This window comes from Yamadazyma tenuis, chromosome 6, assembly GCF_029203305.1.
Source record: "Yamadazyma tenuis chromosome 6, complete sequence".
NCBI classification, from domain to species: Eukaryota; Fungi; Ascomycota; class Pichiomycetes; order Serinales; family Debaryomycetaceae; genus Yamadazyma; species Yamadazyma tenuis.
In genome coordinates this window covers 228,727-253,504 of record NC_089466.1, presented here as the reverse complement: position 1 = coordinate 253,504, position 24,778 = coordinate 228,727, and the positions used below count along the sequence as shown (strand labels likewise).

Sequence of the window (24,778 nt, the reverse complement as noted above, 5' to 3'; positions counted from 1 at the left end):
GACCCTAAAAGTCTGCGAACTCGGACAAGATGGGTGTACCTGTTTTTTTTTGGAGGGGGGAGCTAGATACCAGAGCCTTGCGGTAATTAGAGCCAAGAGACGTGTTTACTGGTTCCTGGAGAGGGGCCGAGGGGTACAGGGCTGCCACTGTGTCCGATGCTGGCATCACCCGGAGTGCTTCGAGAGCCCCAACTTTTTCAAACAATAGATGTGGGGAACTGATGTTGGCGCGCCTGACGGGCCAAGATCTCCCATGTATTCGGTTGCCTAAAAAGGGAGCGGAGGCTTATAATGGCATGGGGGCAGTTGCGAGCCATTGGGAAGTGGGGTCCATATCGGGGTGTGAGTGGCAGAGGGTGAGTGGCAGGGACTGGTAGTGATTAATGGGTGGATATAGACTGGGGGCGACTGGGGGAGGTTGAGAGAGACGGGAGAGACTGGGAGATACTGTGGAAGGATCCACCAGGGGTTCTAGGCTACCTCATCTGAACTTTGCTCTGGTGTCAAAAATATCTGTGTTCTGGCATCTTGAGCCTCACCTCAGATCGGCGGCTTTCGCAGCCCGCGCTAACATCTAAATCATTATTACAAACCAACCATGGTAATGCAGCGTCAGAGATTCAACTTTGTCATTGGCTCCACCGTCCGGTCCCGCAATGGCTGTTCCGCCTGTAAGCACAGCAAGAAGAAATGCGACGAGACCTTACCGGCCTGTGGCTTATGTCAACGGAGAGGTATTGAGTGTGCTTATCGTACTTTCAGACCCGCCAAAGTCACCAAACTGAAAACACCACCACCACCCGATCCCCAGATAGAGGCTTTGATACTGTACAAGGTACCAATCGTTCCCACGTACCAGGTATCAACCCTGCCAGTGCCAGACAATTTGGAGGTCCTCACACCACCAGTGCTTATAAATACACCCACATCTCCCGACAGCCGATGGCGTAAGATTATAGAGCTCATGGATGCCGATGAAAACCTCTCCCTTGACGACCTCATGTCGCAGAGCCCGCAATCAACTCCACAATTGGTCCCATCATTGCAATCAAGTCCACAATTGGTTCCATCATCGCAATCCAGTCCCCAATTAATTCCCCCATCATTGTCTACGTTGAACCTCCACCTCGATGAGCACGGCATCCAGTTTCTTCAGTATTTCGAAGAGAAGGTCAGCCCGCTTTTGTGCATTGACAAACACTCATCCAACTACTTTGTCAAGACATTTCTCCAAATCAGCTTGACAGAAGAAGCGATTTCCAATGCGTTGGCGTGTTGGGGAGGCATTTTCAGAGAGGGTAACGGCCTTAAAAACCTCCAGGTCAAACGGTACATGAACAAGTCAATTCAACTTGCTCAGAACTTCAGTATTCTGGACATCAGTCGCTACTACACTCTTTTGTGTTTCTACCAGATCATGGTGGGTATACAGGTATGCCTGGGAGATGTCTACTACTGGCACAAAATGCTCACCAACTGCTTCAACGGCATCGATGCCAACGGTGGATTCAGCTTCTTGTTGGAGAAGTTTCTGCATTCCAACGATGTCAAATGGCTCATCTCCAACTTTCAATATCATGATATTTTACAGTCAGGAGCCTTCATACGGGGAACCCGATTCCCCATTGAAAACTACCAGTTGAACCTTGTGAACTACGGGGTGGACCCCTACCAGGGGTGTAATAACGATTTGATATGTCACTTGGGAGACATTCTTAATGAGAAGGTGAGAATTGATGAAGACGACCTCCAGGCCCTAGATGCTGCTTTCCACCGGTTTTGGGCCAAGGTCGAACTGTGTGAACCTGTCAACCACCAGTTCGAACTCTTGCAAGACAGTGCCAAACACAACTACTTGACGCTCTTCAAGCTCTACAAAGTGGCTACCAAATTGGTGCTTTACATGTACTTCAAACGTCTGGTGCCCAAATCGGTAGATATCCTGTTACTTGTGGATGAGGCTCTTCCTCATATCCACTCCCTCGTGCACTCGAGGTTCGTTTCCTGTTTGACGTTTCCGTTAACAATTGTGGGCATTAACGCCGTAGGGCCTGCTCGGCTACTGTTTATGGATGTCATGAATAAGGTCCAAGCCTGTTACAGTGTGGGAAATGTGACTCGGTCCAAGGCAGTGATACTTAAGTGCTGGGACCGTAATGAGAACGGAGCACGGTTGTTTGATTGGGTGGAGGTGGTACAAGAGATGAAATGGGAGCTTTGTTTGTGTTGATGTGGTGCTGCAAATTTACGAATACTTAGGAATATAATAGACTTGGAAAATATAAATATGGAATTACCCGAGGTCTCTGCAGACTTTCCTCTAGATCTCTTCCTTTTCTTATTACTCCTTGTTGTCATCGCCGCTCTCTGAATTGATTGTCTGGAATCAGCTTCTTTCCGAGATTAGCCATTGATGGAATATCGGCAACCGCTACAGGTGCCATCTCACTACACTACTTACCTGAGATCATGTCTATTTTTCTTGCCCACTTGTGCATGTCTATTTGGTATTTTGGGTCTAGTACATCAGTTTTCGCATTTGCGAAATAAAGCCAAACATGCTGCTACCTCTCAAGAAGAGAAAGACCGTGCTGTGTAACTTTTGCCGTAGGCGAAAGATCAAATGCGACAAGGGGAAGCCCTGCAATCGATGCATTCAATTCAAAGCTACCTGTGAGTACTCTATACCCACCAAACCCCTGCCTTCTCTAAAGAAAGAATCTCCGTCACCTTCCGATCCATTAGACCTATCATCTTCCTTATTCCAACTTAACGAAAAAATAACCCGCCTAGAGTCTTCCATTCGTCTCCGGGATTCGATAGAGGATGACGGCGAAAGTGATGATGAAGCCAGTTTCTTCACAATGCACGACTGTCATTATCAGAGAACTCCAGCCGCAAATAAGTTCTGCAGTGCTCCCACAATTTGGGGGCTGATCAAGTTCGATCCCATATTGAAAGAGGCATTCGACCTGGCCACGGAGGCCCAACAAACTGGGAAAAGATCTGACTCGTTATTTGGAAGAGACCAAAGAATCATATTTGATGCAAATACATTTAATTATTTGAATGACAACGACCCTATATCTGAAGTGGCAGGCTTACAGGCGTACAAGGATGGAGTTTGGCAAGAATCTAAAAATATCTCAAAAGAAGCGTTATACAACTTGATGGATAACCCCGATGTTCTTGAAAAGATCCTTAATCAAGTGATCCTGATCTTACCCAAACATAAGATTATCTGGATTATCCTCCACCATTATTTTACCGAATTGTACTCGATCTTTCCATTCCTTAATGAGAGCCATTTCATTGCTCACATGGAGAGGATCCTAGGGGGTCGCAAGTATGTGTTGAAACCGGTGACACAGCTCCACATTTCTTCCAACATCGACTTTGCCCATCTAGGGATCTTGTTAATTATTCTCCGACTTGTAATGGTAACGATATATCAGGAGGGCTTTTTCACTGGCGGCGAAGATGAAGAAATTTCCCAAGAGCTCAACTGTGATCATAACACTGCTAAAAACTGGCAAGTGTATCAACTTGCCCAGATATTTCTTAATCAGTTTGATTTGTTCGGCAAGTCCAACTTCACCATTCTTCAATTTTTGATGTTTATCAGGATCTGGCGAATCGAAAGCCCTGAAGTATCAGAAGAGATAGACGATGACGAAGTTCAGATGATCAACACAGTAATGTTGCAAATTGGTCTCTCGTTAGGTCTACATCAAGATTCGCATACCTCCAATCGAAGCGAAGACAACCTTAGGAAAAAGTTCTGGTATCTAATTTGTCTACATGACCATTCCAGTATGTTAACTCTGGGCCACCCCTCCAACGTTGGTAAGTCTTTTTTCAACACTTCGGTGCCAGTAGCAAGTGATGATATAAGAGATGCAAACGCCCTCGACCTCGAGGTTGATAAGCATTCGATCAGAATGTTTGTCCATATGAAGCGGTCTTTCCAGAGCTTGAACAAGTTGTATGTTATCCATGCCTCCGATGAAAAGGTGAACGTCGGTTCATCTTTCCAGGTGGTTGAGTCCTGTTTTGCCAACTTGAAGAACACCATAAAGCTTTTCCAATGGTACCTCCATGAAAGTAATGATATAGTGGCAATGAGAATGTACCACTCGTACACTGTGAAGTTCTACATTTCTACCGGGTACGTTTTAATATCAATGTGCAACATGCTTTATGGACACTATTTGACCATAAATAAACCCGCAAAAGGAATCACCTATTTGATCAGAATCTTCAATGTTATTGGAAAGTCGGTATTGCCATTGATTGACCGAGCGTTTCTAAACCCTGAAAGTAAAGGGAAAATGCTCAGGTTCGTCTTCTTTCCTCGTTTACTTGTGACTGTCCAGAGAGTGTCTCTCATTATCGCTTCAACCCTTATAAAATTGAGGATAATCGACTTGGAAACTACAGACCTTGAAATCCTTTTGATGAAGTTAGGCAGTTTTTTCCGAGACATTAATCGACTTCTCTCCAGCCTGTGCTACGCAAGTTGGAAGTTCACTAAGATTTATGAACATTTGACCAGCAAGGTGAACTTGGACAGGATCAAACAAAGAGTGAATTGCACTGGGAATTTTGGATTTACCACCAACTGCATCAGAATTTTAGTGTCTTCTTTGACAAAAGCTATCAACGAGTTTGAAATTAACCAGACGTTCTATTCTGCTTCAATTCCTAGTGACTATCCGTTCATTTCAACTGATGGATATGCAGCCTCCGACCGATTTGATCAAAAAGTAGAAGCGGGTGATGATGGAGACCTGTTGTGGCTCCTTATGTTATCTATGAAAGAGCACAAGGAAGACTTCAGTCTTGACGACTTTTATAAGGATGTTATCTCTACTTTAGGGTAAAAGAGTTGTACAAATGCGACTATAATATACGAATCAATAACGCGATTACAAAATAATGAACTATGACCAAATCACGAAGCACTGTTGTGTGTGGTTTTTGCAAGAAACGGAAAATCAGATGTAACAAGGAATCACCATGTTCCTCATGTGTGAAGTTCAATAATCCAGTGTGTGAGTATCCGGCAGGGGTTGTTCCTTTAGAGTCGAGTGAACTCAGGTTGGTTCGCAAGCTCATTAATCGAATCGATACCTTGGACAAACGGGTAAATGACATCAACATCAGAGGATTCAGCGAATCCGACAGTGACTTCAATGATGGTTTCGAAAGTGACCTGGACGATGAGACCGATGATAACTTTGATGACGAATTCTGTTTATTTGACGATTATGATCCTATGGAAAAGGGCCAGTTTCTAGGTCCTCTCAGTTATGCAGCGATGATGAAGATACAACCGGGAGTGGAGAAGATATTCAATAACTTGTTGGAATCTAATAATGAGTTTCGTATATTATATGATATACCGAGTCCTTCTAGTGCTCGGTTGGTGCTTTTGGTGATGCCGTTTTCTGCTCACAGCAATGAACTCCTTCTCCAGAAAATCATACGAATGTTGCCGGAAAACAAAGACATCAAGGTGTTGATTGACTACTTCTTCAAGATGCTTCATGTTTTTATGCCGTTGTTTGACGAGGAGAGTTTCAGGCATGAAATCGATATTTTGGTCGGTACTGATGCCGACCATATTGTGAAGATTCATAATGACAAATCGTTTATATTCTTCGGGCAGTTGCTTTTGGTAATTAGACTCAGTTACTTGAACAATAGTTCTCTCCCATCTGTGGATGCAAAAGCTTTGGAACTAGCTACTGAATGTGCCAATCGATATGATATAATAAGGTATACGGATCTCGATTATTTCCAGCTATTACTCACTCTCAAAGTGTTCCACATTACTGCACCAGATATTGGAGAAGGCCTTGAGCAAAACTCGTCGGGATTGTTGGCATCGGTCGTCATTCAGAAAGCTTATCTGTTGGGGTTGCACCGAGATCCATTGATCTTGAATCCCCGCGGTGAAGATGGGAAGTTGTTCAATTTGCGTCGGAAACTCTGGTACTTCACCAGCATCACCGACAATAAGACCACCGGACCTTCAGGGAATGTTCTGAATCAATTCAAATTTCTCCATGATACCAAGGCCCCCTATATGAATGCAATAAACTCCAATAATATAGATACTGGTCTTGAAGAAATCACCCAATTTGTTCTAGGTCATGCTGAGAGCACACTAGAACGTATCAAGCCATTCAAGAAGTCGTTATTCAACTTGGAAAAGAAGTTCAAGTTCAAGTCGCTCTCCAAGAAATTCCAAACCCACGCCAATAATCTAATCGCCGATTCACCACTCTTTGAAAAGCTTGTGTCACACTCAGCTGACCCTGAACACCTTTTTATGAAGTCTCTCAGGCTCCAGTACTATCTCTTCAACAGTTGTTTTGCATTGGCATTCCGAGCCAGAATGCTCTGGCGTATTCTGAAAACGTCTACTGAAGAACGGTTTTTGCGTAATTGCGTAGACCTTTGGACAAAGATATACCGGAATATTCTACCCATTATAAACGAAGTGTTGGTCGAGCTTCGTGAGAATCAACCAGTGGGACAGGAGAGATTATGCCGAATCGCCTTAGTTTTGCCAATCCAAGCAGTGCTCAACAGAATCGTGGAATTACATCTTGGGCTCTTGGCTAATACCGGAGGAGAAACTCGCGATGCGATTGCACAAGGAACAGAGTTTTTTATGAGCCTAATGCTGGACTTTGCCTCGAGCTGCTACTACTCCTGGCGACTCGTGAAGATGAACAACATCATCTACAACCAAATTCTCCTGGATTCGTACAGTACTCGGCAGATTCCACAAGTGGTTGAAGTAATTTCAAGCGCACTCGACGATTTGCAGTTTGCAGAAACTCTTCGTGATTTGAATATCCAGACAGGTGACCCAGTGTGGCTCCAGGTGTTGTCTATCCGGGGTCACGGTTGCTGGAGAGACACTAGCGCTTAGAAAGTAGAATATTAATGAACACTGACGACATTTCATGCTCGCATTGATTGAGGTGCGCGATGTCACTGCAGGTTGATTTTTGTATCACCAATTTTTACAACCCTCTCGAAGGCATTATAAGGTTAGCTTGGCCTTATTGGTTGTTTGACACTCATCTTGCTGGCTCTTGAACTAGACTTCTGGTGTTTGCTCATTTTTTATTGTTCTAGTGTTTGTATAGCTATCCATGCATCTCACCCCCACACCCCAACCCCAACCCCAGGTTATTTACGTCCATCATTAGTGAAGCAGCATACACTTACTATTTTCATTTCAAACCCTCACACCCGGTCACTTATTGGGCCACAACCCAGTTTCTTCATCCACAAACCCAGTTAGTCCCTCCACAAACTTGCTGGTTCCTAAACCTTGAACATCAACTCCCAGATCTCACATGCCCATTAAAAGATCACGTCCAACTTCAGTTTGTCAACCCTGTCGAAGCAGAAAAGTCAGGTGTGACAAGCAGACTCCTTGCTCCATGTGTGCAAAATACGGTACGAAGTGTGTTTATGGAACTGTCCCTTTTGCTAACAACCCCCCATCAACTGACCGATTGGTGCTTTTAAAACGATTGCAACTCAAAACTCGTGAACTAGAGGCCCGTCTTGCTCAAGGGCCAAGTCCTTCGAACTCCAGTACACAAAAGTCACCAACAAACTCGGTGCTGTCGACGTCAACGACTTCAAGTGCGATACCCTCCAAGCGGTTGAGTGTAGCAAGTCTCATTCACGATGATTCTGTCTCGAATGTGGCAGACGAAGATGACCACGACATGGTGATTCTGCCTCAGGTGTACAACTGTAGTCGCAACGATGCCGGTCCTAGGAACGGTCACTTTGGTCCCTGGACGTCCGACTCGATTCTACGAGCAGATCCAATCTTGAGCAAAGTGTATATGAGCTTCAACAACACTCTGGGCAAAGACAAGTTGATGAGCTCCCTTAATTCCCATGAGACTGGAGACTACCGAGGCTCATTGAGTTTGGAACAGAAGTATGACGAACTTGGGGAGTATGAGAGTATCCGTATGATGAAGGACCAATCGGACATTGCGATCTTATCGAAGAAAAACCTCTTCAACGAAAAAGCAAAGCTTTTCGGCCTACTGTTCTTTGAAGGGGATATCAGAGGCACCAGAAAGTTACTCACAAAGATTAAGATGGTTTTGCCCAAAAAGAAGGTGGTTTGGATGTTGTTGGATCGGTTCTTTTCCAATTTGGTGCCTTTTTTCGGCATAGTGGATGAGTTCGAGTGCATATCCAACTTCGAAAGGATAATAGGACCTCGTAGCTTGAAGGATGAACCGATTCACACTCTTAACATGCAACAAAAGTTAGACTTTGCTTACGTTGGTATGCTTTTAGTGTTTCTACGGTTGACTTACCTTTCGTTGTTTTCGAACATAAGAGCTGTTAATGAACAAAATATTTACAGTGCTAGCACCTCCCAAGCGGCTCAAGATTTGAAGTATTTGATGACTAATCCAGTAAATTGGGAAGTCTCTAACGTGGCCCAAATGTGTTTGAACTTGTTCAATCTTGTCAATTCTTCTAACTTGGTAGTTTTACAATTGGCAACCTTAATCAGATACTACCAAATATATGGGCCTGAGTACGGAGATGAACCGAACTCTAGTGAACCTCAGGTATTTTCGGCATTATTGATGCAAATGGCTTACTCATTGGGACTTCATCGAGAACCCGATAAATTCCCAGATGGCAATAAGAACGAAAGAATGAACCATGTGGGTCGTAAACTCTGGCACTTGTTGTATATCTTGGATGTTTCGAGTGCATTGGTGACAGGTTACTCGAGTACTGGTTCCAACTTTTCAGTTGACGTGAAATTCCCGTATCTTAATGATAGAAACGCCAATTTTAAGGACTTGAAGGTTGAAAGAGTGATCTTGAATCTGATGGATGGGGTCACCTCTTACAAGCAGCCACTACAAAAGGTGTTTTCTGCTGTTTCCAATGTTAACGAGAAGTTCTCTATGCGAGATATCAGCAACACCCTAGGTGAATGTATGAACCTTTTAACTGAGTCTCGAACCCAGCATGCACGGGCAGCATTTTTTCCAGATCGAGAGAGCTGGGAAATTTCTACCTACTACTTCAAAACATTCAAGATCAAGTATCTTTGTCAAATGGGAGGTGCAAATATGGCCTTAAACTTCCATTTTTCAAACTACTGCTATAGTATTGGAAAAGACGAGGTTGCCTTAGAATATCTCCACAAGTCACTCAAAGTATTCTATGAACAATTCCACACAGTGATGGAAACATCGGTCATCAACGATAAGCCGATATTTGAAAACGTCAATGAGTTGATAACCACTCCAAGCATCCACTCGTTCATATACTTGGCTTCTGTGATCAATTTATCACTTTTGACCAAAGTTGAAATGCTTCTTGATCAGCCGCAAGAGCTTTCCGACCTTCGACCCAACTTGTTTGTGTTAAAAAGTCTTTTGTCCAGGGCTCTAGATGTATTGTTGAACTTCTTACTGGTATTGGGAAACAGATACTATACACCCTGGAAGAACAGTAAGGTTTTATCGTTACTTTTGACTGAAGTTCGCAAACCCACCTTTTGCTCCACTTTTGGCACCGCAGTGCCTCCCAACGGGTATGGTTTGACCAACGAAAATACCACTCGACTCATCACCATGATCAGCAAGTCAATGTCTAACCGGTCATCCTTGATGGCCAGTGAATTTATGAATGTCATGCCTGAAAACACCGATGCTTTGTGGCTATTGATCATAGCACTAAGCAAAAACGAATCTGAGCACCAGCAACATAGTCCCCTTGACTGTTCAATTGCGGAGCTGGCCTTGGATATCGGTGAGGATACGGTGTTTGACTCATGTCTTGATGCCGGTTCTTCAGGTTTCTATATTGACGAGATATTCAAGGACTTCTTCCCAAGTAGCATATAGGTTTTGCTGCTATATATAGGAAATCGAAGCACCACCAGTTTATGTATGCCCATTCGAATATATTATAAGATCGCCAAAGGGAACAGTAGAATATCTTGGTCCCTATCTTCAATATAGTGGACCGAGACCTCATCAACCTGGCATGCTTGGTTACCCCATATTCTGATTTCGCGAACATCATTTTCGCGATAATCCAAGCCAAGCCCTTTATCATAAGCATGTCTCAGAAAAAGAAAAGACCAATCCAGGTGTGCAACTTCTGTCGCAAGCGGAAGATCCGCTGTGATAAAAAGAGCCCATGTACTAGTTGTGTCAAGTTTGGAAACAAAAAGTGTGACTACGGTCTTGAACCCAACGAAGGTTCAATGCTCACTCAGCTAACTGCCATAAACTCCAAGTTCATAAATATCACCAAAACTCTAAGTGCTGAAGATAGTGAACGATTCTTGGAGTCGATATTGCAGAATTTAGAGGGTCTTGAAAAGAATTTGAAAAACGGCAAGCCCGACTCTTTGTCTATTGACTTCAACATTAGTAATTCGCCGTTCCAATATAAACCTGTTTCAGATGATCAGGTCTACTATGAGGATTCTGGGTTCGGAAATATTGATGGAAACAAAATGGTTGTGGAAACGAAATCTGTAGAACCACTACAAGAGAAGCTGAGGCTGTATTCGCTAGCAGATTACTTTGATGATGCCAATGATGGATTATTCAAGGAAGTATTTATTCAGTCACAGGATCGCTGGGACGATGGAACTGGTGGTACGGAGCCTTTGCTGAACAATTTACATGTACCATCAAACAATGGATACAAGAACTATTCTCTAGCTGACTATTTTGTGGACCTGAATCAGGGATATTTCAATGAGAACTACATCAGGTTTATTAGTTTCACTCCTAAAGCCATCCTTCGAAATGACAGAATCATCGGACACTTCTACACTCGGTTTTACACCGACTCAATGAAGGTATCCCTTTTTGACACCAGTCGACTACCCAAATTCACTCATCTTGACTCATTTGTTCACATGCACTATATCGAAGAAGGAATAACCAGCCCCGATGTTCCTCGTGCATATTCTGACCTTTATGAGATCCACCTACGGGCCGAGGCTCTACTTTCAGGTTTTAACGACATCAATAGGCTCCTTAACCACTTCTTCAACTACTTTCTACCATTTCTACCATCTATTGATGAAATACAATTCCGGGTAGACTTAATGAAAATCCTCAAGACAAGTGGGGTGTTTGTTTTCCGAGTTGAATCGGTAGATACTGGAAATGAAGATAATACGCTCATCTTATGCATACTTTTAGTGATACTTAAGCTTTCATCCTATTGTGAACAGATGGAAAGTGCCGGTGATCTTCCCATGGAATTTATTGATGTTGCGGAAGCTTGTTTAGCACATTTTGATCTTTCTTCCTGTAGCAACATGCTTGTGTTGCAATTGGGGGTGTTACTTTTGTTCCATCAAAATGATGCTCCTAGCTACTACCCTCCAGAAAAATCGAGGGATCTACTCAATGCTTTGATAATTATGGCTGATAACATGCGGCTTAGCAGAGACCCCCAGCATAAAATATGGCATGTCTTACACGAGGTCAACCACAGTTTGGTGGTGAACAAGAATTTTCCCTGTAACTTCTTTGCTTGTGGGTATGTTCCTCATACAGCTTTGGAAAGTACTGTTTCGGAAGAAATCTACCAGAACCTTCCGTTTCTCAACGAACTGTTTCTTGATATCAAGATTCTTTTAAGCAAGATCGATATATTCAATTGTGAAGATGAACTTCTCAAGAAATTCAAAGATACCGAAGCACGGCTATCCTTATGGCATGAAAACCATATGGTAAATGCATATAACTTAAAGTGTCTCTTGGTTCTACAGACATGCAAGCTTTCCGTCATGTTTCATCTTTTGGTGATTGTCAACGTTCTAAACAAACCTGAATACTCCGATATGTACTTGGGTCACACAATTGATGCCCTTAGAGATAGTATCCGGCTCATTTCCCGATGCAATATTCAATCCAAGTGGTTTCTTGCACATCAGGTTATAGATCTTGTTGAAAAGATTTTTGCAATCACCATCGCCCTATTTATAAGGGTAAGAGCGACCGAGGTGGCTATTAACGGTGACAAGCCGTTGTTTTCTGCTACCTGTGAGATATGCTTCTTTGTGTGCGTTGACTTTCTTCACCAGTTCAAGTTCAGCCCAAAGTACTACAAAGCGTGGAAAATAGAAATTATTTACAAAGGACTTTTCACCTACATCAAGAACCAGGACTTGACGAAATTAGGAGTATCACAGTTTGTGGGCGAAGCTTATGGGCTTCGAAGTGCATTGAAGTTCATGCAAGTGTTTATGGAATTGGATAACTCCGGATTCGATGTTTTCAAGGCTTTGGAACCAGTGGGATTAAAAGAGTTTTGGACAAATGGCAAATTGGGTAACCTACTTGGAATTTAAGTCGACATAATATATTACAATATACTAAACCTAAAATTAAGCAGAAGCTTCAGCTTCAACAACTGGGATGTAAGACTTGACAGTTGGGGCTGGGATAACTTCTTCATCATCCTTAGCTTCAGCAACCTTGACAGCATCTGGCAAAGCCTTTGGACCAAACTTGTTAGTGGCTGGGTCCTTCATGATCTTAACTCTGATACCCAAAACACCTTGTCTCATCAAGACGTGTCTGATGGCAATATCAATAAAGTCCTTGGTTGGTTGACCGGAGTGGATCATGAAACCATCGGCGTATTTTTGGGCCTTAGCTCTGGCACCTCTCAACTTACCGGAGATGACAACTTCAACACCCTTGGCACCGTTGTTCATGGCGAATCTCAAAACACCGTAGGCAGCTCTTCTGAATGGTAAACCACTCAACAATTTAGCCTTCAAACCTTCGGCTTGGACAGCAGCAGACAAACCTCTGATTTCGACTCTTTCAGCGTAGATGACAACACCTTCCTTGGCCAACTTGAATCTCTTGCAGATCAAGGAGGTCAATTCGTGGATCTTTCTACCTTGTTCACCCAAGACACCTTGAGGGTTGGAAGCCTTAACGATGATTTCCAACTTGGTTGGGGTTCTTCTAACCTCAACACCAGCGTAACCGTGTTCGGCCAATTCTCTAGTGAAGAATTCGTTTAATTCGGCGTAGAACACACCGTCAGCGACCAATTTTCTCTTCTTTGATAAGATAGCGTTAACCATTTTGTATATGTATGTAGTTAAAGATGAAAAGTTGTGAAAATTTTTCACTCGATTATAAAAAGTTTCGCAAGTCGTGGGTGCACAATAAAAGATATTTAAATTCAACCAACTGGTCGTGTGGTCGTGTCGAGGTCACGATTTGTTGTGACAATTAAAAGTTATCACGAACCCATTTTCTGGCATTTCTGAACAAACGAATCCATGGACCGTATCCTTCCCATTCGACAGCGTCTTGTTTTGGGTAGTACGAATTGGACTCTTTTCTGGTGACTCTTTCGGGGTGAGGCATCAACGCCAAAACCCGGCCGTTCTGCGAGGAAATACCAGCGATTCCATGTGGTGAACCATTAGGATTGTAAGGATATTGGCTGGCAGGGTTTCCGTAGTTGTCAACATACCGAATAACACTTTGTTTGTCGGCCAAAAATCCCGATTCTTCGTCATCTGACGTAAAATTGGCTCTTCCTTCTCCGTGCGCAACCGCAATTGGAAGCTTGGACTTCTCCATACCCGACAAAAAGATCGAGTTCGTCTGTTCAGGAACAATTTCAACCATGACAAAACGGGCTTCATATTGCTCACTGAAGTTTCTTTCGAAGGTAGGCCAGTTCTTAGTTCCTGGGATCAATTCCTGAATTCTGCTCAAGAATTGGCATCCATTACAGGCACCTAAAGCAAAAGTGTCTGATCTTTCAAAAAACTCCTTGAACTCCTTTCTGGCAAGCTCGTTGAACAAAATAGATTTGGCCCACCCGGCACCGGCACCTAAGACATCACCATATGAGAATCCTCCGCAAGCAGCGAGTCCGGTGAAGTGTTTTAATGACACTCTACCAGACAAAATGTCTGACATATGCACATCATAAGTATCAAACCCGGCTTGTTGGAAGGACCACGCCATTTCCTGTTGAGAGTTAACACCTTGTTCTCTTAAAATGGCCACTTTGGGCTTTCTTTCGGTGGAGAGACTCTTGATACCCAAGTCATCACCCACTTTATATGTCAATTGATAGGAGATACCAGGGTTGGAATCATCACTGATAGACTCAAATTCTTGCTTAGACGTGATGGGGTTATCTCTCAAGGTTTGGATATGGTACGAAGTGTTGGACCACAATTTCTGTAATGCACTTCTGGTGTTGGAGTAAATCTGTTCACCGTTGAAGCTGATCTTCAACGTTTGTTCAGTGGTGGGTTTTCCGATTACAGAAATGTATTCAGCAGGAAGGCCGTTGGTGACAAACACTTGAACAAACTCATCGTATTTAGCATTGTCTATTTGGAAGACAGCACCCAACTCTTCGTTGAACAATTCAACAAATGCATTTTCACCCTTTAAATCCAATTCCACACCACATCTACCAGCAAAGGCCATTTCTGCCACAGTGGTCAATAAACCACCTTCTGATCTGTCATGGTATGCCAAAACATCAAACTCCTTGTGTAACACCACCAAGGATTCCAAAAAACTTTTGAATTCCTTGTTGGAGTGAACAGTTGGGGCACTGGCACCTACTTGCTTGTAAACTTGTGCAAGAGCAGACCCTCCAAGTGCCTTTTGGACTTTGGTAGCCAAGTCGACCAACACCAAAACGGTATCGTCCTTCTTTTCCAATAATGGGGTCCAAGTATTAGAAGTATTATCGACGGGTGCGAAAGCTGTAACTGTCAAGGCCAAAGGAGCAGTAACTTCCTTGTCATCCCATTTCATCTTCATGGACATGGAATCTTTACCAACGGGAATGGAGATTCCCAAGTCTGGACACAAATCCATACCAATGGCTTGGACGGCTTCGTACAACTTGGCTCCTTCACCAGGGTGTGAAGCAGCAGACATCCAATTTGCAGACAACTTAACTCTGTCTAAAGCAGGGATATCGGCAGCAAAGACATTCAAAAGAGACTCAGCAACACACATCTTAGCAGAGGCAGCAGCAGAAATAAGAGCCAAGGTAGGCTTTTCACCCATGGCCAAAGCTTCACCAGTGATAAGAATTTCGTCACCTAAAGAGGTGTTTGTGACACCAACATCGGCCACAGGAACTTGCCAAGGCCCAACCATTTGGTCTCTGTCGACCAAACCAGTAATAAATCTATCACCAATGGTGACCAAGAAGTTTTTAGACCCAACTGCTGGGAGTTGTAACACTCGTTGTATTGAGTCGGAAACATCTAACTCAGACACCGAAAACTCTGGTAACTGCAACTCGGCAGTAGTGGCAACTCTTGACATTTTTGGAGGTTTACCAAACAACACAGACATCTCCAAGTCAATAGGAGTGGTATTCAACAATGAATCGGTCAACACCAATCTCTGTTCTTCAGTAGCTTCTCCTACCACGGCAAAAGGACATCTTTCTCTTTCACAGATCTTGGTGAAAAGGTCCAAGTTTTCAGGAGCAACTCCCAATACAAATCTTTCTTGGGACTCGTTACACCAGATCTCCATAGGAGACATTCCTGGTTCCAAACACAAAATGGATCTCAATTCAAACCGAGCACCCAAATCATTATCGTGAACCAATTCTGGCAAAGCATTGCTCAATCCTCCAGCTCCAACATCGTGAATAGACTGAATTGGTGTGTGTTCTTTACCTAAAGACACACAAGCAGAAATGACTTCTTGGGCTCTTCTTTGTAATTCAGGGTTACCTCTTTGAACAGAAGCAAAGTCCAAGTCTGCAGACCCTTCACCAGAAGAAATCGAAGAAGCTGCACCACCTCCCAAACCAATCAACATGGACTGACCACCCAATACAATCAACTTAGCACCCGGGGTTATTTTCGTGTCTTTCAAGGCCAAATCTGGTCGAATAGCACCCATACCACCGGCCAACATAATAGGCTTATGGAACCCTCTGATTTCATTGTCACCTTTGCTGTTGTTCACTTCAGTGGTCAAAGTTCTAAAGTAACCGTTGATAGCAGGCCTACCGAATTCATTGTTGAAGGCAGCAGCTCCAAGAGGTGCTTCTATCATGATATCCAATGGAGAAGCAATGTGGTTGGGTTTTCCAACTTTTCTTTCCCATGGTTGAGGTAAAGAAGGAATGTTCAAATCACTGACAGAGAATCCACTCAAACCAGCCTTAGATTTGGAACCTCTACCAACAGCAGCCTCATCTCTGATTTCACCACCGGAACCAGTAGATGCACCGGGGAATGGAGAAACAGCCGTTGGGTGGTTGTGGGTTTCAACCTTGACCAAAGTGTGTACTTTTTCCTTGATCGACTTCCACTGCTTGGTTGCAAAATCGGGTGTATAAACGTAGCCTTCGGGACCTTCAAATACAGCAGCATTATCTGAATAGGCACTAACGGTGTATTGAGGGTTCTTGCTGTGGGTGTTGCGGATCATCTTGAATAAAGTCAAATCCTTTTTCACCGAGTCGATAGTCCAATCGGCATTGAATATCTTGTGTCTACAATGTTCAGAGTTGACTTGGGCAAACATAAACAATTCCACGTCAGTTGGGTTTCTTCCAATGACATTGGTGAAAGCATTGATCAAGTAGTCGATTTCCCCTTGATCCAAGGCCAATCCCAACTCTTTATTGGCTTTAGCCAAGTTCTCAGATCCACCCAATAAGTCAACGTGAACCAAAGGTTTTGGCAGGTGGTGCTCAAACAAGTCATTATACTTGGGCAAGTGGTCGTTGACGAACAAAGTTTGGGTCATTCTGTCGAATACACTGGTCAAGATTTCACCTTTATCTAACGCATCACCGAAATTAAATCCACTCTCAACTTCGATTAAGAGAGACAATCCCTTTTCGATTCTTTCCACCTGATCAACCAACCCACACGTAACAGCAATGTCTGTGGCCTTGGATGACCATGGGGAAATCGTTCCACTTCTAGGTAAAACTCTAATCAAGTAAACGTTTGAGTCGAGCTTAAAGGCAGCGGTTTCCCTGGAATCATCACCTCTCAATACCGATAACTCGAGCAATTTGGCGTTAAATTCCACAGAGGCATCAACCTCAGTATCATATTTCAATAAAGTCTGTAAAAGCTGCAGTTGAGGTTCGGTCAAAGAAGTCTTCAAAGAAACATAATGAGTATAACTTGAAGAAACCAGTTTGATAATAGAAGATTTACCCAACTTGGATTCGATTTCTTTGACGAAGTTCTGGACTCTAAAGTCCGACAAGGCTCTTGGTCCTGGGATCACAAGAAACTTATCGCTCATTGGGCTTGAAAGAACAGGGGAAGATGTTTCCACAAGATGCAAACTTGAGTTGATGTCTCATCTCACTTGATTTTAATTAGACCAGAGTCATAGTGCGGTCAGCGTGCGCATACCGAAATTCCTGGTCTCTCCCCTTGAGTGCGCGATGAGCCTTCAATTGTAGCTTTAAACTACAGTATAAATGGCTCAGGGGAACTTGAAATTGAAAAATAAGGCGCCTGCTAGAGTCACCAAAAAACAAATCAACCCTAAGAAAGCATCTCCAAGAGTTTACAAGCCAAAGAAGGGAGATTTGACCGCAAACTTGGCGAAAACGCATCATTCTAAATTGGTGGTCGATACTGAAAAGTTGGTTTCTAGTAGAGTTGGACATTTGGAGTTATTAAAAGGGTCTAGAAGACAACTTGAAAAGGCTAACAAGAAGAAATGAGTGCGAAATCGGTTCTTTCCGACTTTCCCAAAGTTTACGATATGAAACATCTTGATGACAAGCACAGCAATAATGAGAATAAACACATTCCTCCTTTGAATAGCCGAGTGGTCAACAAGGGCCCCAGTAAAACCATCGAGACAGTTCCTCCATTGGTGGCCTTGGACCCGGATCTGGTTCCCAGAGAAAAGAGACATCGATAACATGGTACTATGATTTTTAGGAATTAATAATATAAACTGCAAACTAGGCTTAGTTAGGAATTCCTCTAATAGATGCTTCTTGAGCTTCTAACTCCAAGTTTCTTCTTTTTAAGTCTCTTTCCTGGACACGAACGAATTGAATTAATATACCACCAAGTATGATGGTAAGTGCAGTCAACAATGAGTTTATGGGAATTGGGTTCATATGAAAAGTTTCGTGGGTAACCTTATCCATGACCTGTTGCAAGATGTTACAAATTCCTGAAAAACAGATAATGGAACCATAAACGGTACCAAATGTTTCGAATCCAAACACCTTGGCACAAAAGTCGGAAACTGCTGTGTAATAGAAGGGTCTGTACAACACCATCAAGATGATACCGAAATAAGTTCCTGGTAACCAAGACAAGATCCCCATTATTCCGATGGTGACAGACACCACCATCAAGATTATTAAAGTGGTTAAAGTGGTAAGGTTATCCAAAATCAACCCAATGAAAGGAATGGAGAGTAATCCCCCAATTGGTAAAGCAGCATCGAAAAAGTGGTTGACGATGATGGCCGTCTCCTTGCTTTGATAGAGATACTCTTCTTGAGAACGGATAGTGGCCACAAAGTAGTTAATTCTCAACATTTGTATAGTGGTGAAGAGTGCCATCAAGATGAACCACCAAGACTTTAATTGCTCAGTAATGGTGTATCCATGCATGACACCAAACACGCCTCCAGAAGAGTTGAACAACTTGTCCTCTGCTTCTTGCTCGTACACCGATTTTATTGAGGCTCTTGAAGCGAAACTGGCTCTGGAAATAGTCGATTCCCTTCTGTGAGAAGATGCGCTCCTCATCAATAAAGTGGTAGTTTCGGTGATTGTTGGCTGGTAAATGGGTTCAATGAACAGTTCATCATTCCTGTCTTCCGGAAGCAAAAGGTCGGAGTTCAAAGGTTTTCCTGTCTCGTCAATAGCGGTTTCTGCAATTTTGGCCAAAGTTCCTACTGTTTTGTACGAATCATGGGGCATCACAAACACCTGACAAACAAAAATGAAAATCGGTACCGCCAAAAAGTAGGTAAAAAAGGTACTCAACGGCACCTCTATCACGTTGGTATACACGAGTCTGTATACCAAAAATAATGCCGACGATGAGTCGAAAGCCCCTGTAAGTAAAGCAAGAATCAACCCTGAGTTCTTGGGGAAGCTATTGGCCAATTGAAAGCATGAAATAAACACAAATGGGCCTCCCAATGCCAAAAAGGTATACCCAGCGAGATATGCGTCCATGAATGTAAGAAGATGGCCCAACTTCAAGAACAAACTGCCGATAAATATGACAACAGCACCAATGATTCCTGTAACTTGAGGGCCATAACTGTCCAAAATAGAACCCACAGGCAAAGCACTTATATTAGTTACCATACAAGCGACGGTGAAGAGAAAGTTCAACGACAAGTCTTGCTCCACGCATGTTTCCGGACTCTCAAGGTCCTTGTCATTGAAATGGCAATGTTCTGAGTAGATTCCCTCGTTTATCAAGATAGGTTTAAGAGCTGCGAACCCAAACACCGGGCCGGCGGCCATCAAGCACCAGGCAATAGAGCACAAGATCTGGACGGCTCTTCTTCGAGCAGACGGCAACTCTTTGTTCATATTTTAGTTCAACTAACAGATTATGTTCTCGTTTAAATAAAGAAATATTGTACCTTTTAAACTAAAATTTCAGCAACTCTAGTCGCAAAATCCGGAAGATATATGCCCTAGTCAGAGAGACTTACGGAATATCCCATGGTAAACGTTCAGGAATGTGCGTCAAGATATGCATTAGTTCATGTATGTTATGGCTGGATGTGCTATGTACAGCCTTATACATACGTTTTATCCGATTTTAAAAAAAATTATTACACCGGCTCACGGTATAATCCGAAGTGGCTAGTATGGGGAAAGTTTATGCTCAACAGTCCGGTAGGACCTTTCGGAGCTACTAAGCTTCATGTATACATGGTGAATACAAATTGCCACCATGTTGATGAGAATAATGGCCACAAACGCAATGGCCACCCGAATACCTGTCATATTAAGAGGGCTTGAGTTGGACTTGGACTTGGACTTGGAGTCCGATGAGCTTGAGGAGGCATTAGAGTCGGATGTTTTAGACGCTTTTGATGAGGTTGTTTTAGAAGCCTTGGATGATGAGGTGGTGGTTTTGGAGTCTTCCGACTTGGCTGATTTGTCACCTCTCTTTTGCAAGGGTGTTTGAGGAGGTATTTGAGGGTTGTGGAGCCTCGCACCAACTGCTTCCGAGAGCCTGGATATTTGTGTTTCGTCAAGAGAGTCCAAGCGACGTATCAAGTCGCTTAAGCTATCTGTATGAACAAATGCTTTGTTTGCAAGTAAACAAATAATGGCTGTTGCCAGTATAATTGAAATTAGCTTGAAAAGACCGGAATTTTGGGTGAAGACTTTCATGGAGCAAGAGTGCTGCGAGTGAAACGAGTAGTGTCAGATGGATGAAGCCGGAGTAAATGGAAATAAATGGGTAAAGAGTAATGGAAACGATTGGAGGCGGTTTCTTTGTCGACGTAGTCTTTAAATAAAGTAGTTGGAGGAGAAAATTGGGTTTCTGCTAAAATTGGAACTCTAATTACACTGTTTTGGTTTAACTCAAAACAGTTCATGAATAGTTGTGTGTGCACGACGGTGCGATTGCATTCAGTGAAATTTTTTTTCTCACTAAAGTCTTCACGGTACAAGCTCAGGATGTCCAGCAGCATTCTTTTTGAAGATATGTTCAACGTGGAGTCTGTGGACTCCGCTAGATACAACAAGGTTGCTCGTATAACGGGGCAGTCTTCCACGTCGCAAGAGATCAAAATCACCTTGGACATAAATAGCGAGTTGTTCCCAGTGAATGATAATGATTCCTTAACTATCGCATTAGCATCTACTTTGGGGAATGAGTCGAGCATGTTGACGTCCAATGGATCATGGAGACCTCCTAAGCCATCTGACAGATCGTTGGCTGATGACTACGACTACGTGATGTATGGAACCATTTATAAGTTTGAAGAGAGCGGAACCACGGACAAAATGGCCGTTTATATTTCATTTGGTGGCTTATTGATGTGTTTGGAGGGTGGCTACAGATCGTTGTCCAATTTGAAGCAAGAAAACGCTTACATTCTCATCCGTCATTTTAAGGAATAAATATGTACTATAGAAAATACAATAATATCTGGAAATAGAGCAGTGGTATATGTGAGATGGAAACTTTGATTCTGGAGGCATTGGAGGCAGATGCAGGGATTCATAGGACAAATTTGACAATTTGTAAACTTTATCAGTTGTTTAAAGGTTATGTGAATTCTGCCACAAAGAAATATTATTCGCATTTTGTGAAATTCATAAATCGAGGGTCTCTTTTATAATGGACGATACAAACAAGCGTATGTAAACACCCACACAAACCGCCATTGTTCCAATCGCTACTAACACCCACAGCGGACCCGGTGCTACAGAAAGTACCATTGATCAAAAGCCCCTTGTTCCAACCCCCCAAACCAGTGACCTTAAATGCCAACTACTCGAAACTAATCTCCAGTCTATCATCCACCGTCAAACCTCCAAAGCTTAACGTGTCCAAACAGGACCTACAGGGATGGATCTCTGAAATTGAGTCCCTCAAACCTGACTTCGATAACCTGTCACCTACCAACATAGCCCAGATAAAAGAGTATAAAGAGTGGCTTCATCAGCAGAAGCTAAAAGTGGCTCCCGGCTTTGATTCAACCGTGTTGACCCCCGGAGTGCGTGACAGCGGCAGCACCAACTCGAAGAACGCAGAGCCGCCAACAAACGAACTTGATAAAGTGTTCAGCCACCTAAACTTATAGAGACAGAATGAGTACATAGAGACAAATATGGTCCATAGCATAACCTAATACCAAATCATTGGGTGGAAAGGCATCCCTCTATCCTCTTTTATTTCCAGTATTGACAATTTTGTACCTGGTGAAATTCGTATTTCCTACCCCTGGTGTCACTTGAGCTATTTCCAAATCAGGAAGAACCGCTGTTTTGAAATTTTCTCTAGAATCGACAACGAACACAACTATATTTATGGGATCAACGACGAACAAAGTGAGGTTTGTGGTGGCTAACGTGCTCTTCCGACATAAGCGGGTTGGAGCACTAGCTGTCATTATCGGATTGTTGATGCTACATTTATGGCTGAGACAGTCAGTTCCTCCACAGCCCGTGCTCACGCCCAACCATAGAATGGACATCGCACGAGCCAGAAAGTCATATAAAAACCCGGTCTACGATACTCTACCCGAAGGTGAGAAGTTGGGTTTACCAGAGACCTGCAAGTGGTATTTTGATGAGCTTTCTCACGTTTTCCCCGGACATCCAGGCCCTGATATTGTGGATTTAGAGTATATCCAGGGCCACGAACTTGACAAGACCATCTACCGTAAAAAGAGCTGGATGCGGTTAGCGAAGAAGACATTAAAGAAACAGCTCCGGAGTTCTGGAGACCGCTTCAGCAGTGATGATATGGCCAAATTGCATGACCAGTACGCAAATGCAGTGTTGGAATTAGCTGACTTTGAGACTCGCATCGTGCACGAGCTCAATCACCAACGTATATTTGGTAAATGTTACCTTGAACCGAAGAAGTTGGAGCCAGATCAGCTGGGAATGTGTGCTGAATATGAACAGAGGTTATATCCATGGCTTGCAATGAACCAGTACCCTATTTTCCAGGACTGGAAAAGAAAGACTCTCAAGTATGGGGAAGTACCTGTTTTCGATTCCAGCAGGAATTCTCAACCTGAAGATACGTGTTTTCTCTCCCAGTGGAAAAGTAAAAGTAACGGGAAAGGTATCGTGATCCCCATACTCCCCGGAATCTCCAAGGAAACACAGTTGGAGAATATTAAACGGTTGATAAAAGTGTTGAGAGTGTTGAAAAACAAGCTCCCCATTCAGATCACATACATGAGAAACCGTATAACAAACGACGACATTAGAGGGTTAATTCGGCTGGCTCGAACCGAGGTGTCAGGACTTCCTGAGTCATACGAAAAGTTTTTAAAGATCGTTCGGGAAGACCATCCTTACTCCACTCCTCAGGATTTCCCCAAACAAGAAATATGGTTTGTCGATATGACCAACATGTTAAATTCAAATCAGCACCCATTGATTCTGCGAAGTCCAGATTTCCTGAGTCCAGCGTTTGTCATGAGTTTATCGTCCATTTTCAACTCTTTCGAAGACGTGGTGATGTTGAACCATAGAGTAATTCCAATGGTGGAGGACTTTGGTAAAGCTATTTTCCTGAAACTGACCTATCAGGACAAAGGACACTTGTTCTTCTTGAACCCTGCCCATTTCAAGATCGAAAAAAGGAAGATCCTACCCGGGTACCAAGAAATCAATGATTTAATAAAGTCGTTAGTTGTGCCTAGTAAACGAGATACAGAAATTTTTGGGTTGAAAAGACGATCAAGAAACTCACAAAGCAGCAAGGTGTTTGACGATAGAGTCGATGACATACTTGATACCAGTGTGATTGCCATCAACAAACCAAAGCATTTATCAGGTTTACTCTTGTCCTGCAGCGTACAGAGTTACAAATTATTTGATCTTAGGTTCAAGGATGCAAAAGCTTCAGCACTTGGGGAGTATTTCTGGATAGGATTGGAAGCATCTGGATTATCTGATCGAGCTAACTTTAACAAGCATTTTGGAGCAGCTGTTGGGGTATTGACACCGGCAGAAAACAAGCCCATGGATAGACTTACCTTATCACAGGAGTTGTGTTCTTCGTCATGGGGACAATTCGATGGAGACGATGACTACACTTTACTTTACGTGACTTCGCATCAGCTTGAAAACTGGCTGTCAATACCCAAATTTCAAGAGGACTTGAGAAACAAGTTTACGATTCGGAGAGAAGTGAGAAGGACGTTGGCCATACCTCCAGAGGTAGACCCCACTGGTGAAGAGAACCTGGACCAGGAGAACTTGGACCAGGAGATCCAGAATGAGGACAGCAATGAGAACCGGAATAAGAGAAAGCGGGAAGAACCACTGGAAAATGATCAGAACCAAGAACCAAACCCAAAGAGTCCAGAAACCCCAGAAACCCCCGCAAACCCAGAAACTCCAGCAAATGCACTCAACGTGGACTTTCCAGAAGATGAAGAAGATAACGAAGAAGATGAAGAGGAAATCCCCGAGGAAGAAACCGAAGACCAGCCACGGTATGTAAGAAACAAAAAGATTCTCAGAAAAACCATAGAAAAGAACCCCCTATTCATTCAAGCAGCATTAGCACCACCTGTGCTTATCAGTCCAGTTCATAACGAAGAGTTTAGAGAACCAAAGTATGGATGGATGAGACAACATCAGTTTGCTCATGGACAAGGACATCCATATTGGTGTGCTTATGACATAGTTGGCAGTCCTCAATCTACTGACAAGGCTCGGGTTGAAGAATATGGCCGTAAGCTTCAGTACAAGTACCTATTTATTTTGGACGTATGGCTCAACATGGGTGCCGATTAAACATAATATACATTACACATTCTCAAATATAGTAGGATGCAAAAAAAGAATCGTCACAGACAGGATTCGAACCTGCGCACGCAATGCGCAACACCTTAACCACCAAATAAATTAGCAGGGTGTCGCCTTAACCACTCGGCCACTGTGACCAATTCGGGGAAAAATTGCGAGTGCTCTCATCATGATGAGGGTTTGGCTAATCGTACCCAGGCGTACAATTAAAATATCC

At 43.2% G+C, this 24,778-nt stretch overlaps 11 protein-coding genes and 1 non-coding gene across 12 annotated transcripts; 8 read left to right on the top strand and 4 right to left on the bottom strand. All coding sequences in view use genetic code 12, as the record gives it.

Annotated features, from left to right (window-relative positions):
- Positions 1-598: 598 nt before the first annotated feature.
- PSN45_004337 (uncharacterized protein) lies at positions 599-4,883 on the top strand (the record flags this gene model as incomplete). Its single annotated transcript, XM_006687112.2, has 2 exons — positions 599-2,153; positions 2,794-4,883. The coding sequence occupies 2 exons, from the start codon at positions 599-601 to the stop codon at positions 4,881-4,883; spliced, it is 3,645 nt and encodes a 1,214-aa protein (XP_006687175.2).
- A 62-nt stretch (positions 4,884-4,945) lies between these two features.
- PSN45_004336 (uncharacterized protein) lies at positions 4,946-6,946 on the top strand (the record flags this gene model as incomplete). The annotated part of the gene is made up of 1 exon (XM_006687114.2): positions 4,946-6,946. The coding sequence occupies one exon, from the start codon at positions 4,946-4,948 to the stop codon at positions 6,944-6,946; it is 2,001 nt and encodes a 666-aa protein (XP_006687177.2).
- Positions 6,947-7,466: 520 nt separating this feature from the next.
- Positions 7,467-12,406, top strand: PSN45_004335 (uncharacterized protein; the record flags this gene model as incomplete). The annotated part of the gene is made up of 2 exons (XM_006687116.2): positions 7,467-9,918; positions 10,128-12,406. 2 exons carry the CDS (start codon positions 7,467-7,469, stop codon positions 12,404-12,406), a joined length of 4,731 nt encoding a protein of 1,576 aa, XP_006687179.2.
- A 36-nt stretch (positions 12,407-12,442) lies between these two features.
- RPS3 (40S ribosomal protein uS3) lies at positions 12,443-13,156 on the bottom strand (the record flags this gene model as incomplete). Its single annotated transcript, XM_006687385.1, has 1 exon — positions 12,443-13,156. One exon carries the CDS (start codon positions 13,154-13,156, stop codon positions 12,443-12,445), a length of 714 nt encoding a protein of 237 aa, XP_006687448.1.
- Positions 13,157-13,307: 151 nt separating this feature from the next.
- ADE6 (phosphoribosylformylglycinamidine synthase) lies at positions 13,308-17,348 on the bottom strand (the record flags this gene model as incomplete). The annotated part of the gene is made up of 1 exon (XM_006687118.2): positions 13,308-17,348. The coding sequence occupies one exon, from the start codon at positions 17,346-17,348 to the stop codon at positions 13,308-13,310; it is 4,041 nt and encodes a 1,346-aa protein (XP_006687181.1).
- A 181-nt stretch (positions 17,349-17,529) lies between these two features.
- Positions 17,530-17,778, top strand: PSN45_004332 (uncharacterized protein; the record flags this gene model as incomplete). Its single annotated transcript, XM_006687120.1, has 1 exon — positions 17,530-17,778. One exon carries the CDS (start codon positions 17,530-17,532, stop codon positions 17,776-17,778), a length of 249 nt encoding a protein of 82 aa, XP_006687183.1.
- A 252-nt stretch (positions 17,779-18,030) lies between these two features.
- On the bottom strand, positions 18,031-19,629 carry PSN45_004331 (uncharacterized protein; the record flags this gene model as incomplete). The annotated part of the gene is made up of 1 exon (XM_006687119.2): positions 18,031-19,629. The coding sequence occupies one exon, from the start codon at positions 19,627-19,629 to the stop codon at positions 18,031-18,033; it is 1,599 nt and encodes a 532-aa protein (XP_006687182.1).
- Positions 19,630-20,029: 400 nt separating this feature from the next.
- On the top strand, positions 20,030-20,236 carry PSN45_004330 (uncharacterized protein; the record flags this gene model as incomplete). The annotated part of the gene is made up of 1 exon (XM_066158269.1): positions 20,030-20,236. One exon carries the CDS (start codon positions 20,030-20,032, stop codon positions 20,234-20,236), a length of 207 nt encoding a protein of 68 aa, XP_066014366.1.
- A 500-nt stretch (positions 20,237-20,736) lies between these two features.
- On the top strand, positions 20,737-21,183 carry RPB8 (DNA-directed RNA polymerases I, II, and III subunit RPABC3; the record flags this gene model as incomplete). The annotated part of the gene is made up of 1 exon (XM_006687122.2): positions 20,737-21,183. The coding sequence occupies one exon, from the start codon at positions 20,737-20,739 to the stop codon at positions 21,181-21,183; it is 447 nt and encodes a 148-aa protein (XP_006687185.1).
- Positions 21,184-21,403: 220 nt separating this feature from the next.
- PSN45_004328 (uncharacterized protein) lies at positions 21,404-21,869 on the top strand (the record flags this gene model as incomplete). Its single annotated transcript, XM_006687123.2, has 2 exons — positions 21,404-21,422; positions 21,478-21,869. The coding sequence occupies 2 exons, from the start codon at positions 21,404-21,406 to the stop codon at positions 21,867-21,869; spliced, it is 411 nt and encodes a 136-aa protein (XP_006687186.1).
- A 385-nt stretch (positions 21,870-22,254) lies between these two features.
- Positions 22,255-24,549, top strand: PSN45_004327 (uncharacterized protein; the record flags this gene model as incomplete). Its single annotated transcript, XM_066158268.1, has 1 exon — positions 22,255-24,549. The coding sequence occupies one exon, from the start codon at positions 22,255-22,257 to the stop codon at positions 24,547-24,549; it is 2,295 nt and encodes a 764-aa protein (XP_066014365.1).
- A 51-nt stretch (positions 24,550-24,600) lies between these two features.
- On the bottom strand, positions 24,601-24,698 carry PSN45_004326. Its single transcript has one exon. It is a non-coding gene; the product is annotated as a tRNA-Ser (tRNA).
- Positions 24,699-24,778: the final 80 nt, after the last annotated feature.